This window comes from Pieris rapae, chromosome 4 (assembly GCF_905147795.1).
Source record: "Pieris rapae chromosome 4, ilPieRapa1.1, whole genome shotgun sequence".
NCBI lineage: Eukaryota > Metazoa > Arthropoda > Insecta > Lepidoptera > Pieridae > Pieris > Pieris rapae.
The window spans coordinates 8,527,556-8,544,953 of NC_059512.1; the positions used below are offsets into that span (position 1 = coordinate 8,527,556).

A 17,398-nucleotide genomic window follows, 5' to 3' on the forward strand; every position below is an offset into this window, starting at 1 on the left:
TAACAAACCTTCTCTGAATACCTACTAGTTACATTGTATTAACAAATTGTTTAACTAATTATTTTAATTAATAGCCTTTTAATTCCGACACTCCATTATACCTCGGAGTTCGGTGTGCCTCTTGGCATAGGCCTCCTCTAACCCTTTCTGTTCTCTATGTTATTTTTTTTGTGCGATGTTTTTTTTATATAACATAAATTATAAATTACTAATTATTTTAATTAGTTATTTATAATAAATTACTAATTAAAATAATTAGTTATTTATAATTTATGTCAATGCAACGCTATAAAATTATATTTTCTATTACTGTTAGAATAATCTTGGTAAACAAACTATTTGAGTACCGCCACTGACAAGTTGCAATTATTATGATTAGTTTCGCGTCCTCCTTCAAGCCACAGTGGCACGCACCTGTGATCTGTGACTTGCAGTAATTATTCTTAGGTTATTAGTTTTAATGACACATTAAAATACTAGAAGAAATATTTCCCATTTTATACGGGACAGATATAAAGGCATTTACAACAGCCCAAGGAGACACATTTGAAACAATTGAAGGTTGCATTTACTAGGGAAGACGTACATTATGAGCGGATTATTTCTAAAAATATTTTTTTATTGAGCATAATCAACAGATTATATATTAAAATGTCTTACCTAATTTATAGTGACGACTGGAATTCCTTTATATAATGGACATGTGACTCGTAAAACTAAAGATTTAGTACTTAACTTTATTAGTCTTAAATGTCAATTTCAATATCGCGGCCATTACCTTTCAGACCCGTTTTGATGATTCCGCCCTGTTTTATGCAAGCGGTCAAATCGACGATAAACATCATTACATTGCACTATCAATACATCAGGAAAAGGTCGCAATACAAATAGATCTAGGCGATGGTCCAGTTGAAGATTATTTAGGCGTAAAAGTCAATAACAATAAATGGCATAATATTACAATTGTTGTACAAGAAAACATAGTGTTTGCGTATCTAGACGATATTATTGCAACATATGAAATTCCGGGCGACGCTAAATTCGTTTGTATCGATCCTGAAATCTACATATGTGGCGGACCTGATTTGTATAAAATGAAAGGTTTAAAATCCTTTAACAACTTCGCTGGTAATCTCAAATACGTGTATTATAATGATGTGTCAATATTGTATGAGCTGAAACAGAATAATCCGAAGGTGCATTATATTGGGGTGTTAGATCCTCTCTTTGAGGAGATGGATGTAGAAGTGATACCTATAACGTATCCATTTGCAACGTCTCACATATGGTGGCCTATTAATACGACGTACAGCGTGAATATAATATTTGACTTCAAGACTAGTAAGAACATGGCTGTTTTGGCGTATTGTCAGATTAATGGGCAGGGATATTTTGAGGTAAATTTAGATACTTTTAAAATCATTTATTATGTTTAAAATATAAGACATTCTATAACATATAGGAATTTCTTACTGATGCCCTGCCTGCATGATTAGATTCCCCGGCAAAATAAAATTTTGGTTAATAAACGCAAAAACCTGAACATCTACTTAAATGAGAATGAATATACTTGTAGCATAAAGAGAGAATGTAATAGAATTAATATATGTAGGAACAGTGTTGATTTATGTCCCATCAAATATCCAGTGGCATAGCTACTATATAACCCTACGACCGAGTAAATTGCTCGCAGCATGCTCAAGGCACTTGAACATATTGCTATATATTAAACTTTATTGTTAAGAACTAAAATTAGGATAATTAAAGTAAATCAGTGGCGCTACGTTTTTAGGTCTGTGCCTCAGATTTCTATATCTGTTTCATCGTCCTTTGTCAATCTACTCGGGAAGTAGGTGATCAGCCTGCTGTGCCTGACACCATTGACTTTTGGGGTATTGGGCAAGCCGATTTTTTCCTTCACCGAGCGAATACGAAATGCGTACATTTAATGAAGTGTTGCACATCCGGGGATTGAACCTACGACCTCAGCGATTAGCGTCACACCTAAGCCACTAAGCCAGCACTGCCCACAATAATACCTTAAAATGCTTTTTAAACCTAATAAATCAGACGAATATCACATAAATCTTTTGTTTTATTTAAAAGGTCAGAATGGTAAAAGAAGAGATACGATTCGAATTGGTACCAGACCTAGGTAAAAATGTGACCGTTTTGAAATCAGTGAAATTCAATGTTAGCAACGATTGGCACACCGTTGAACTTGATTATAGGAAAGGAAGAATTAAGCTAACCGTCGACCATCATAATAAACACGCGCAGATGTTTGGTAAGATATTTATTTCATCTTTTTTATTTTATAGCTTGTTACTCTACTCTAATTATTAATTTATTCCATTAAATTAACATTGCATTTAGTTCCTATATATCTATTCTAAAAAAATAATATATCTAAATAATTATTTACATCACATAAATATACAGTATTTACGATATTCTTATCCTTAAATAATACGAATAATAATTAATAACATTGGTTGAAAATAAAAATATGGTTCTTAATTGTTAATATTAATAAATATATATAAATTATAAAATATAAAATTTATGCAAGATTTGTAAAACATAATGTTTAAGGGCACTTAATATTATGACTAAGTATGATAAGTGTTATAATTTAATGTTTGATAATTTAGTTTTGATTCACAGGTTTAGATTTTCAGCTACAAGATAAAGTGGTAATAGGCAGTGGATTAAAATCAGCTAATCTTGGACTAATTGGATGTATGAGGAATATTAAAATTAATGGACTCCTTATTGAACCGAGGTGCGTTACGTAATTATAACTAATGTTTACAATTTCATAATATTTCTTTGATTTATTAATTAATTGGCATGATATCCTCATAGTTTAATTAATATAAAGTGTCTATAAAATTCGTGTTACGAATTGTAATCTTTTACTATGGACTCTGAAACAAATAAAAATTTTAGTAAAAATAAATCTTTAACGATTGTAAAGAATCTATGTTATTATAACTGTGGTATAACAAATATATATAAACATTTATTAAACCGCGCAATATACTACTACTACTACGCAATTTAATATTGTAAACTTTTACAATATTAAATTGCGTTAATACAGATAGAACCAATATGGAATTAAAATTGAACATTTTCCATTTACAAAATTATGTTAGCGATAACATTATTCCCGATACAATCTGGCACATTGACGTAGATAATTATAATTCAATATCGCTATAATTGCTGTGTGATCAAACAGAAATTTGATTAATCACCTAAATAAGTATCCCCCGAACTCGATAACGTGAATTTAAACGCAAATTTGTGTTAACACGTCGAATTTTAAGCCTCTTTTGGGAATACTAATATCAATCGTAATTTGAAACGTGTTTCGAAATTATCTGGTTTATTTGAATATACCAATTTGTTTGACTGATTATTTCTCTGTATTTTTTTAAAACTAGATTTGTATCTTACTTCTGTTGCAATAGACAAGATTTTTGTTTATGTCTCTTTATAATAAACAAGATTTTTACGATATTTATGTATGCCGAATTAAAAAAATATGCATAAGATGCACAATATCGCTATTGTAAACTCATTTTGTGAACATAATATAAAGATATCGTTAGTGTCAGAGATAGCATACAGTAGACCTAACGTACTTTTTAACTGTCATCGATAACAATCATCTGTGCAACAGACTGCTTCTGGTACTTGCCATATCTCTATATCTCTAATTGTATATCTCTTATACGGAGAATACTTTACTATAGAGTATATCATGTTAGTACCTTCATTTGTTGTCACGTCATCATGCCGAACCACCCAGTGCCTACAAAACTGTTTAATTTTGTATCTACTGTGTCGTTGCTATGTTTCCGTTCGCACACATTCTGTGTTCTGGATTGTGTCAACTTAGTAATGTAGCTTTAGTAATAGCGACGTTTATTAGTTTCTGCTCTAAGTACCGGGATTTCCCATACGCCGGACAATCCAGCAGAAAGTTCGCTATACATGTGTTTGTTTGGTGTTGTAATCGCAGTAGCGTCTTGGCCAGGCCTGAAGTTTAAATCTGTTTAGGTAAAAAGGATGAAGGCTAATTTAGTACTTATAACGTAGGGTGGATAAAATAAAGGGTATACACTCCAGATGGCTATTAAAATAACTGTCCTGAACGACCAAATTTGACTATCTATTATTCAAGGTAACTCAGACTAAGTAGTAAATCACGCCTAATAAATGTAAATTTTTTGAAGCAAAAAAACCTTTTAAATTTATAGCCACTTATAGGATGTACTAGCTGTTCAGAATCGATGTATAATTTAATTTAAATATATGTTATCTGAACTCAAAACCCACCATATTTACAAGTCAATATCATCAAATATATATTGTTTTCTCGTCATCTTATTTTTGTACGAAAGTACAAGTCTGGTTGGTTTAAGGAATTTTTTTCTCCACCTATCTCTAATCAGCCTCTTTGTTTTTATCAAATTTTATTACTTTAATTAGATGAGATAAATAAATTTAAGAAAAATAGACAACACAAATTCAATTACATATTTGTTTTCCCTCTTTATCTGGCGAACTATCAAGTTGTGGCAAGTTATATATAATTGAGTATTTTTATCTGTAATTCTAAGCCAAAAAATCACAACTAAATTGGTATAATACAATTTATTAACTCTAGTTCTTAAGTATAGATACCGTAGGAGCGAAAGTTAAATGCACTTAGTAAGAAAAGACCATTGGTTGCCAGGGATCCAACTTAAACCAACGCTACAACACTGAGTACCTTCGGTAACCTCTTTATTTCTGATTTCTTAGGTTTGTAATTAATACAGAGCGCGTAGTAGGCGAAGTAGCAATAGATGACTGTCAATACGTAGACCCTTGTACCAGACCCAATACATGCGAACACGGCGGCATTTGCTCAATCAGGGAAGATAGAGTTATTTGTAATTGTGATAATACGGGTAAGTTTGTATTAATGAAATTTAGGATAAATAACGTCAGGCCATAATTGTTTTCAATATATAGTGCAAACTTAATATAACTTCTACGATTTAACTAATTCATCGTTCAAGTTCAACTATCAAGAAAAAGTACCTACATAAAGTTTCCTTTATACGTAGTTCCATATCGTATGTATGACTCTTAATCTCGTAGTATTCACGTCGCGATATGTTTCTATACACTTTTTTCGTTTTTTTTTGATTCAACCTTATGACGAATTTGAGACGTACCGAACCTCAAAACAACAAACATCCGTTCAAAGAATTTATTACTTACTTACTTAAATTACTTTTTTTAAACAATATTTACTGCCGATTTAATATATCGGTATTGTATTGTATAAACTCGACATTCATTATTCTTGAGGAGAAAGAAGAAGCAATCCATAGAAGAGTTCACATTATTATTGTCACTCCATTGTACTTATTGTTTTTCATGAAACTTTGGAAAACACCATCAAAGTTGTGGTTTGACGGCACATTGAGAGTTTATAGAGTTGCTTTTCGAATTTTAGAGTGGCAGAAAGTGGAAGTAAATTTAAATTAACAGTCAACAGGCTAGGCAAGTAATGAAACGTCATCGATCCAAGTCATTTGCCTAGCTGTTTGATCAACTGGCTGAACGTCTTTCAGGCCGTTAGTTAAACAGCTAGGCTATTAATTAAACGGCTATTTAAGCTAGTTGGGTACGCCACACATATAACGTCAATTTCTTAAAGAAAGAGAAATGTGTAAGATTTATTCGAAATAAATAATCTCATCGAAATTGCTTTAATTTTTAGGTTATATAGGTGAAAACTGCCATTTTGCCACATTCAGAAAGACCTGTGAAGAGTTGGCTTTACTTGGCTATACAAGGAATGACGTGTACCTAATAGATATTGATGGAAACGGGAAATTTCCTCCAGCTCACGTCAAATGCGAGTTTCAAATAGAAGCTGATTCATCTACTACTGTCGTAGAACATAATCTACCAAGTCAGGTGGTAAGTAAAAAACCTTACTGTTAGCTTATAAATTTAGATTTTTTATCAACTTCACATTAGGATCGTTCCAGTGGATTAAAAAAAACTGCCACTGAACTTTGTCAATCCTACAAATATAATAAAATGTATGAATTTCTAATTAATATTTAAAAAAAAAAACAAAAATCGTATGTCTGCGACGAAGGATGATACCGAACTGCCGAATTATATCATCATCTCTTGATGGGAAATGCTGACTTAACAGAAAGTAATAGAGTGTCAGCCAGATACAGGGCTGTACGATTACAGTACACAGTTATTAAAATGCTTAAATAAATTACGATTTTGACACCAACACCAACATTATTTTCACCTTTATAAATAATGTTAGATATACGTTAACAAAAATAGAACTAGAAATGGAATATCGTATATCGACCAATCTGTCATTAAGAGTCTCCGTAGGTGACGATGTCATTTTATATCTAAAGCTACCTGCCTGTTTGCTTCCTATACATTGAAAAAACCACGTGATCAACACATATTAAGATTAGATTAACTAATATATTTAATATTTATCCTAGATACTAAAAATCTCAATTTCTCTTAAAGAATTCTAAGTTTCTACGATATTTCAATGTTTCAGGATGTACGGTCAGCATCCGGCCAAGATTTCAGTTTCATAATTAAATACCGAGAATTCACAGCAGAAATGTTGCAAGAATTAATATCCCATTCGCTGTTCTGCCGACAGTACATAAAGTATGATTGTCTGAAGGCACCCTTGGAGTTACATAGTGCAACTTGGTTTATTTCCTCTTCGAATGATACCGTTGATTACATAGGCAACGTTAAAAGGTAAGATTACGTATTATTTAAATCTCAATTAAAACTAAGTTAAAAGAATTTACTAATCAATAAGTGTAATATATTTAAAACGTATATGTTTGGTTTATTTATTCTTATATATTTTACATATATATACAATTCACTAAACTTTTTACACCACCTTCAAAGCATTTTACAATTTTTATCAACAAAAATGATTGCCTTCAGGTATAACTCAAATTCGAAAATATGGATATGTATTGCAAAAATTACATTTGTGGGGTTTACTCCCGATTTATAAACATCGCTATATTGATATCGTAATGTACTGACTTACAAAAAAAAAATCTAATTGTTTTATTGTAAAAAGGGATTACTAGTACTACATAACTCCAAAAGCCGTGTTTTGTTTTCAGTCAATCTTTATCACTGCTTTAACTGTTTTATTTTATTTCAAATGGTTTACGTTTTTACAATGCTCTTTCCCAAGAATTCACTTTAACTGTTGTTTATTGCTTTAAAAGTAATTATTTTTTTATAAAGGTTTTCGCTGGTTTACGCTCCAAACTTTTCCATTCGGAAAGGTCATACAAAAAGTATCGGGCTGTTATCCGTTTAATCACTTACCGTTCTCATTATGTCGGCTAAAACGAGGGTTTAGTAAAAGGACGTTTAGAGCTATCATCTAAATGAAGAGTATTTGAATACATTAGAAATATATTTTCAGACAATTTTTAGAGGGTTTCGGGTTCAAAGGTACTGGGAGACTAGATTTTGATTAAAGTAATGCGTTAGAAATCTTTTCACTTTTTAATACAATTCCGTAATTAATATATTATATACGAACAATACCAAATACTAACAAATGCTACGAACAACTCTACCTATTCATCCTGTAGATATTTGATATATAGTCTCAGTATATAAATATATATATATATTTATATATACCCATACAATTGACCTTAACGTGGGTTATATATTTACAAATTTCTTAACCTGCATTGTGTTTATTCAATATTAAAATTGTTAAACTGTTTCTAAATTTACATTTACTACCAGTTCGCAAGTCTATAACGTCACAATTTCTTGTCTTTTTAAGCATTAATCTCTGGACCCTGTAAAAGTAATCGCAGAAAATTTTATACTTAACTTAAATATAATTATATTATTTCTAGAGGATACTGTCCATGTGGTGTTAACGCAACGTGTGTGAATCCAACGCAATCATGTAACTGTGACGCGAATGGGGACAAATGGCATTCTGATGAAGGGACCTTAGTAGACCCGAAGAGCCTGGGTATCACGGAAATGTTCTTCTTGCAGCAGAAAGACCTGACCGAAGAAGCACAGGGTAGGATCACGTTGGGGCCCTTGGAGTGCGTGGAAACAAGTTAGTAATTAAATCTATACTTATACTTAAACTTATATACGTAGGAAGAAGGTTGTGATTCATTTTTATTTCTTCGTCTCCGTCCAGCAAAACTTCAATACCGATTCCGATGTCGATTTAAATGTTATTGTTTTTGCACTATAAATAAAAATCTGCTACGTATTATAGAACATACTCTTCAGTATAATAAAAAAAAATTCCTCCTCCTCCGATCCTCAAATTTCTATAAAATTATTCTAAATATATCCCACTCCTTCTAGACCATCATACTTCCTTACTTACTGTATGGAGCTTCTAAATTCAATACTAAGCGAAGTAATAATTGTCTAGGAAAAATGTAACAACTGATATGACAATAATTAACAAATGAACTGATATATCCATTAGGCGTCAATAAAAAATATAATACAGTCAAAACCGCTTCGACATCGTTTAGAACAACATACTTGTTACATTGACCAAGATTCCGGCTGAATTCTTTTGTATTAGGTTCTTAATAACAACATCATCGGCTGTTACGACTATCGGCTTTTAATGAGTAGTCCCTTGAATGTTGTCATAACAGATTTTGACTGTATATGCAATGACTGTGAATGTGAAGAGTGTTGGCCTAGTGGCTTCAGCGTGCGACTTTCATACCTGAGATCGTAGGTTCGATCCCGCATCTATGTGCGCATTTAACATTTGCTCGAACGGTGAAGGAAAACATCGTGAGGAAATACACATATCTTAGACCCAAAAAGACGACGACCGTGTCAGGCACTGAAGGCTGATCACCTACTCGCCTATTAGATTTAAAAAATGATCATGAAACAGATTTAGAAATCTGAAGCCAAGACCTTGTAGAGGAAGAGGTTATAGCGCCACTGATTTATTTATTTGTTTATTCAATGACTGTGTTTTAGATACTCAACGCTACGTAGTAACATTCACTACCTCTCAATCCTACATCGAAGTTCCGGGATGGAGGAAGGGCGATATCGCATTTAGTTTCAGAACTACTGGCACCAGCGCCATATTATTATTCCAACCACCTATTAGACCTAATTATCCATCATTTATGGTGGCCCTAACTAGTGGTAAGTTCTTTGAATAACTTAAACAGTTCTTAAGAAATTTGATGTTTTTCTTCATTATCACTCTCGTGCAAATAAATAATTACGTGCCAAATTCTAAATATCATTTTAACTAACAACTAACAACAATAAACCCTAAAATAAACTATTAAAAGGAGTCCCTTTAGGCAGGTTTCCGAAGACACTGGCAGCGATCTCCCTTTGAATAGCTAGACTCATTCTTTGTCCGAGGTAGCTGCCAGCTATTCTAGTGTATCATTTGTATGTTACACTGATATAATATTTCTAAATATGTATGTGTGCAATGAAGAGATTGTTAACAATTAATTCGTGTTTGTGTTGAATATAACATAGAACACACGAAATAATGTAAGTCCGTATTTTTTGTAGAATTATCAGTTATGTTGTTATTCAAACGATTTCAATACTAACATGATATGCACAATGCAATAATGCGCTATGCCTATGATTATGTCATGTCCCACCACATTAGGAATAATAGCGGACGGGTGTATAATATAAACGGCCATTGTTATTATAATATTGTCTTTGGTTTACGCGACAACACTAAATTATTATCTGTGTGGTACAGATCAGAAGATCGATTATTATTAGTGAGATTTATAATTATAAGGGCGCGTGCACAAATCAATCATTCAATCAAAAATAATTTATTCATGTATGTAACATAATGTTATGAACGTCAGAAAAGAAATATACATTGAATGCTTCTAATTTTAAATTTACTGAATGCAATAAACTCTCCGCCACTCATTTTAATCGCCAATTTTTTTCTTTTACACAACGTGTTAAGAGTTGCAACCATTACACCATGTTCCATATGACATCTTGAGTAATAAAGAATAATAAAATAAATTAAAAATAAAGATTTGTTCTCTATCAGCAGGAGGCATGGTGAAATAGGAGTATGCACTTTTATTCTCGTGGGAACAACACGCAAATACATAAAAGAAATAACTAACATCACCGCATACACGAATTCAAGTCCGACCAGTCACCACAAGTGGCACCCGTTCACGAGTATACGCAATCACCACTGTAATGCATAATCGCGGAGGTCAAAGAATCCGTTGTCTTTCAAAGGAATTGAACTATTTTTCTAAATTAAGTTTTTTTTTATTTTGGTATGTACTATTATTAAATTAAGATAATATGGTACTTTTAAGAGGGGGACGGCGCGTACGGAGTCCCCACCTAAATAAAAAGCATAATCGAGCTCAAGGAGAAGCGACATCTATTGCAAACTTGTCAAACTAAAACAACAAATTACAACGTGCGTACAGTATATTAAAATATATTTTTTTAATTAAAATCATTTGACTATGACTACGGAATAACATAAATATACAATGAAGAACATTCTAATATAAGACATAAAAACATGGACGGTAGCCAAATAGCTGTTTTACATTTAATTTTTTCGAAGATTAGAAAATTCATTTGTGGGGTATAATATTATAAAAATAATTTTAATATATTCTACGCACGTTGTAAATTGTTTTGCGACCCTAAATTTATTTTAGTTTGCCAAGTTCTCAATAGATGTCGGTATGACTGTAAGTAAAATTTATAACACGCGCTTCCTAAATACTTGTGGCTTACTATATTTCGTCTCGGTGATTTTGGTAAAGCATACTTACCTGGCGTAGGGGACACCGTGATCAATAAGGCGGTTCCCCCAGAGCGAGACTCATTCATTGCACTGCGGATGAGTTGACCTCTGCGATTATCCCTAATGTGGATAACTCGGACGCGTAATTTTTGGTAGTGGGGACTGCGTACGCGCCGTCCCCCTCTTTAAATAACAACATGAATCTTAGAACAATTCAAACTAATGGTTAATACCTATTAACTATAGTCTATACTGAATTGAACGATATTATTCGTTTACTACAGAGTACAGATACAAAAATAAATTAAATTAGGTAAAATTCTTTTAAAGTCGATGGATTAGTTGACCTCCGCGATTATGCATTATGTGTTAGAGGGGACTGCGTACGCGCCTTTCCCTTCTTAAAAGGAGTAAGTACGATATGTGTCTTTGAACATCATTTTACTGAATTGAACAATGTTATTAATTTAATAATAGTAGATATACAAAAATAAAAAAGGTACATTTCTTTTAAAGACAACGGATTCTTTGACCTCCGCGATTATGCATTATGTGGTAGTGGGGACTGCGTACGCGCCCTTATAATTATAAATCTCAATATCGTAAAAATCATAATTCATAATTGAACTTCTGACCTGTACTACACAGGTAATAATTTAATGTAGTTGTCGTGTAAACCAAAGACAATATTATTATATAAAAATTATATTTAAAATTTTTAATATCAATGGTCGTTGATATTAAACATTTTAAATCATCTTGTATTTGTCAAAATAGATAATAACACTGTAATCCATAATGCACGTTTGTTTTAGAACATGAGTTAACCTTTAATTTCACTCTAAATACTGGAACAACGAGAAAATTAGTTATAAATTCAAAAAGAAAATTAAACGGAGGCGAATGGCACAAAATCTGGATCGACTATAATTTCTATCACGTGAGATTTATGCTTAACACAGAGTATCAAATGCTCAACTTATTACTGGAAGAGGAATTTGGTCCGTTTGAAGGGTCTATGTTTATTGGTGGTGCTACTGCGTGAGTATAGATTATAAAACATATGTGTTTTCATAAGACAATAATTTAATATCAATAACGGCTTTGTTTTGCATATTCTTTAATAATAAATATGATATTATGATAATTACAGATTATGCTAAACTTTGACTTTTATATAAATGAATCTGTCAGCAGCGTTATACTAAAATATGTCTTATTTTATCACAGCGTATACACCATTTAACAGAAAAAGACGAAAGAATACTTTAATTAAAACAATGCATTAGATGTTTTAAGGGGATAAATTCCGAATACCTAGGCCAGTGTTTCATATTATTTTAACTTAAGAACTTGCCTTAGAACGAACGAACCGAGGGTGTGCGCCAGGCACAGATGGCTGATCTTGCCTATTAGATTAACAAATGATCATAAACCATATACAGAAATCTGAGGCCCGTACCTAAAAAGCTTGTAGAACCGAATTTTTTATGTTAGATAGGGAATAAGAACCCATAAGAACGTTAGAAACGCTAAGGTGATGGCACACAAAAGATCGGGCAACATTGTTGTAGACATTAAGTCAATTATTATTATTAGCTTAAACATAATGTTTTATGCCTCACAAATACAATAAAATGTTGTATCCCTAATATGTTATTAAGCAAATGTAATTAACGATTAATCAATTAGTTCATCGTAGAGAAATTTTCAGTGATCACCTTAAAAAGTCCGCAGTTAATCAGGGACTGATAGGCTGCTTTAGGGGCTTGGTCGTAAATGGCGAAATCCTAGACATCTATAGTTACATGTCCGTCCATTTGTCTGAAATTATAAAGGACTGCAAGCCATCATGTGTGCCGAATCCTTGTCAAAACAAAGCCATTTGTAAAGAACTTTGGTCCACTTATGAGTGTATCTGCAAAAACCGATGGGCACATTTGGGAGTTCACTGTGAAGAAAGTAAGTGTGATTGAGACAAAATATATTCCAATGACGACGTGAACATTTACATATGCTTTTAATTATTTCGATCCAAGTTTTATAAAATATTTTAATAATTGACTATTATTTAGAGTACTCTTAGATGTACACAAGCTTAACTAACCGTTAACTTAGATAAGACTTAGCGCAAAGTAACCGTTTTTGTAAGAGTAAGGCCGACAATGCACTTGCGAGCATTCTGGCAATGTGAGTGTTTATGATGTGTGATACCACCGCCGCTTGTTTAAAAAAATACTCTTAATATACGGCTTAGTAGATATCTACTGATTTTTTTATTTATTTTATAAACATTGATTTATAATTCTATGAATGTTCAAGAGACATTAATTTAAATTATTAAACATCGCTTAGTAAATTTTGTGTCTGGTATTAAATAAAAATATTAACATTTTTGCTAGATATTAATGAAAAAGCGTTAACATTTCAAACAAAAGAAGCATATCTGAAGAAAAACTACTTAGTAAACAACGAGACAGAAGCCGAAAAGATAAGGCTTAAGAAAATGATGGTTGAAAACGTCCTAATGAACCTTAGAACGTACGACGACAACGCATTAGTACTGTATGCTAATGATAATCTTAATAATTTCATACATTTATTCATACACAATGGCACAGAAATAATATATTTATTCAATCACGAAGACGAAATTATTCAAATGAATGTCACCCACGAGAAAATAAATAAAGGGGAAAGTGTACAGATTGCTATTATAAGAACTGATAATAGCACTACGCTACATGTTAATGATAAGAATACAACAATTGATAAAGTTGCAAAGCTTTTGTCGAATTATACGAACAAGCCGTGGAAGAACCCGGATTTAGGTAAGTCTGTTAATTTCAATAATAGAAACTAATTTGCCAAAAAAATCGGTTGTCTGTAAAGTCGGTTTACTGACGATAGTTGAACGTGACAACGTCATAAGAAAATGCTGATGGAATGGTTGTATTCTTCAAAAGAAAATTTTAATTTTATTTGTTAGATAGATATTTTGTATATGGATTTAAAGAGGGAGGTGAATGGTAATCACAATGGAATTGATCAAGTTAGGTACATTTATAAATACAATTATGTAAATTTTTTAACGAACGAACTGCTGAACGCGGAGCTCGATTTGGCCTCTGTCGCTCCTTCTGCGCTCTCGCTTGCACTTCAAGCAAACTGGCCAAATTGCAACGCCTCAGAGCGAGGTAACGCCGCATGCGTCAGGCTCCATCGAATTATAAGACGTTGTCACGTCAAAAAAATACACAAACACGAGATGTACTTTACTGTATTCATTCCACAGACTATTTATAGTATATTCCAACACAAAAAAAACATAGAAACAACACTAATTAATGATATATAGAAGTAAAATTATTTAAAAAATAACACACCTATTTATAATATAATTAGACATAAATCGTATGTAAATATATATCAAATAATTGCGCTCCTTCAAACGTCACCAATCTCTTGCCGTAATTAGTGCGATTTTCGAAAATGCAATGTTCAAAGCTTCCTTACTTAATGACCCGACTGCTGACGTTTTTTTTTTCTTTTTGGTATAGCTAGATGGTTGTGTAGAACTTTTTACAGGATTGGTATCTAGACACATTTTGGTTTTCTAGCAGATTTTCAAGTTCATTAAGTATTAAATATATTATATATAATATTATTTTATTTTGTACACTGTATAAGCAAGCCTAGTTTTATTTAATCTTATAATTTTTGTGTAATAAAAAAGTATTGCGATATAAAAGTAGAAAAAATATTAGAAAATTTTACAAAATAATTGTAAGCTTTCAAATCCACACTGTTTGTCTGTATATACATTAAAAATATGACTTATTCAGTCATACTGTAAAACGTTGCATAATTACTGTTACATTATGTTATCGTTGCTCTAAATTAAAATAGATTAACTTTAGTATTCATTTCAGAATTAATGAGCGTGATTCTTCATTACGGAGAAGTAAATCACGATTTCTTAAAATATTATCGTGTTTCCGTTTTCCGTTCTAAATACATATTATTTATCTAATTCATCATTTAATTGCAAAAGATTATTTATTTTAGTTGGTGAAAGGTTATTTTCACCAACTTTTGCATTGATAGGTGAACACAAACTATGCGATAGTCAATTATTCGTACTTTGATAAATTTTTCAGTTTCAGCTTAAAATATTTTCCATATATTTAGGTATATATATTGCATCATGAGCACACCCCACATACATACCATCACGTACATACACTCACTTTTACACCATCACACAACACAGCCAAATTAGGCTTATTTAAATAAATAGAATCACACTTAGTTAAATATTTGTATACTTTTTGTTTGTTTGTTCCCTTTTGTAAATCTTTTTGTAGTAAAATGTATCATGTATTCCATCTTTGGCTATATTTTCAGTGTATTTGTTTGTCATTATATATAATTTATGTTAGCCGTAGGATTACGAAATAAATAAATAGTTGCACATATATTCTTTACTGCTCAGGCAATAAACAAAGTATGTACGTACTTTTGATTTCTTTCCGTTTTGCCAAACATTTATTGTTAGAGTTCTACGCATTTCACTTTTATTGTTCTTTTACATAGACCTGTTTTAGTTTCATATATTTTTAAAGTTTATTGTCTAATTTAATGGATATCATTTTAAGAGGTAATACGTCCTCAACGGCCTCCAGCACCACCAACAGATTACTTCCAAATGAATCTTGGAGGGTACGACCAATTTTCCTTACACCTTGCACCAAGAGCCACAATTTTTCATCAAGGTGGCTATGTCGGATGTGTAAGAGGCTTTAAAATCGCTGACCATGTGGTTGATTTACCAATGAAGGCTCAGCAGAATATTGACCAAGGTATTCAACAATATTAGATTTTCAACGTTTGTTAATTTCAGTAAAATAGCTTAATTTGATTAAACTTATTGCAATATTTTCAATAGATATAAAATCATGATTATGTCAATCATTAGAAACGTTGCTACATAATATATTGTTATTTATTTATATTTTGGATATAAAATTAAATAATAGTTTCTTCTAGACAACCCTACTTAAAAGAAAACAGTAATAAAGAAACGTAATATAATTAAACACCTCTTTTCTTTAGTTCTTCTTTTGTTTAGCTTCAGCATTTTGAAAAAAGTTGTTTTGTAAAATTAAAACTTTTTATATTAGATCTTACTGGTGTATTACCGGAATGCAATATGAAATGCGATTCGGAACCATGCAAAAATGGTGGAATATGTACCGAGGACTTTACGAACCAGGAGAGTAGCTGTGACTGTGATCTCACCAGTTACTTCGGGGAGTATTGTATGGAGGAAAAGGGAGCTGATTTTAATGGCGAGAGCATTTTGGAAAGGAAATTTGTACTGCCACAGACTATAAATAAGGTATTTTGTCTATACACATTTCTGTAAACTCTTAAGAAAATATCAGCTGCTTTTCTAATGATTGTCTCACAGGAATTAATCTATAATAAATTTACAATAAGATATCAAAAAAATGGTTTTGCACAATTTTTATTTATTGGTTTTCATAGATAGAGCTAAGATTACACTGAAGTATTTCCGAACCAATTCGACTTAAACTTAGTACTTCCGTACTATGTTTAAGTCGAGGCCGGAAACGAACTCGCGAGCCCTTTGGCATACATGGGCGGTATCACTTAATACCATTAAAAAATTGATAATGATAGTAAAATATCTAGCGCATTATTTATAGTTATTTCTTTTATCACATAATGTGAAGTGTCATAATAAGACTATATAATTATTTTATTTTCGTCGTAGGTAAAAATAAAGTTAGCCTTTTCAAGCAACGATTTACGGCAAAAGAATACTGTACTGCTACTGGTTCAAACTGAAAATAAGTAAGTGAAAAGTATTGTTTAATTTTAACGTCTAAGAATAATTACACATATTATTAAATAAATGTATTTTTTTCTTTAAACTTTTAGAAGAAGTTATTATCTCTTAGTAGCGATTACTCAAGACGGTTTTCTCAAATTTGAAGAGGACCGCGAAGATTCAGCATACGGTGCGGAAGTTAAAAACCGGAACTTTTTAAACGGTAATTTAGATTTTATTATTCTTTTCACAATGAAATTTTAATTAGTTAAGCTGTTTCTTTTGCAAATATTTACTCATATATTATATACTCTTCGATCACAGGTGGAAATGAAAACCTGTCCAGACCACAGGGTCTTCGTCAATGTTAAAAAAAAATGTTTATGTGGGGTTACACTTTCTATCTGAAAAATACGAATTACAGTAACAGACTTACGCGATAGGTGGGACTGAGCGCTATCCGCGTAAGTCGAATTCGCGTAAGTCGGGGTACAAATTTGCATATAAACCATACAAAGTATGTTTAATTGGGACTGGAGACTAAATAAAACAATAATTTGGGAAATAATTAGTATCTCATTCTAGATAATATGACAAACTATATTAAAAGAGTGTATAAACGCAATCCGAAGTTAGTTTGA

At 31.8% G+C, this 17,398-nt stretch overlaps 1 protein-coding gene and 1 non-coding gene across 3 annotated transcripts in view; both read left to right on the forward strand.

Annotated features, from left to right (window-relative positions):
- LOC111003094 (contactin-associated protein-like 2) overlaps window positions 1-17,398 on the forward strand; it is a 37,148-nt gene that overhangs the window by 15,159 nt on the left and 4,591 nt on the right. Inside the window, exons 9-23 of one of the 2 annotated variants that reach the window (XM_045628109.1) lie at window positions 786-1,397; window positions 2,107-2,287; window positions 2,668-2,785; window positions 4,819-4,967; window positions 5,789-5,991; window positions 6,617-6,828; window positions 7,977-8,191; window positions 9,097-9,270; window positions 11,716-11,941; window positions 12,603-12,862; window positions 13,303-13,731; window positions 15,559-15,762; window positions 16,084-16,301; window positions 16,701-16,780; window positions 16,868-16,980. In XM_045628109.1, coding sequence (XP_045484065.1) covers window positions 786-1,397; window positions 2,107-2,287; window positions 2,668-2,785; window positions 4,819-4,967; window positions 5,789-5,991; window positions 6,617-6,828; window positions 7,977-8,191; window positions 9,097-9,270; window positions 11,716-11,941; window positions 12,603-12,862; window positions 13,303-13,731; window positions 15,559-15,762; window positions 16,084-16,301; window positions 16,701-16,780; window positions 16,868-16,980 — 3,394 coding nt within the window. The remainder of the gene's footprint in view (window positions 1-785; window positions 1,398-2,106; window positions 2,288-2,667; window positions 2,786-4,818; window positions 4,968-5,788; window positions 5,992-6,616; window positions 6,829-7,976; window positions 8,192-9,096; window positions 9,271-11,715; window positions 11,942-12,602; window positions 12,863-13,302; window positions 13,732-15,558; window positions 15,763-16,083; window positions 16,302-16,700; window positions 16,781-16,867; window positions 16,981-17,398) is intronic. The other variant, XM_022273458.2, reaches the window with a different exon arrangement.
- LOC123689172 lies at window positions 10,921-11,082 on the forward strand. The gene has a single exon (XR_006750215.1). It is a non-coding gene; the product is annotated as a U1 spliceosomal RNA (small nuclear RNA).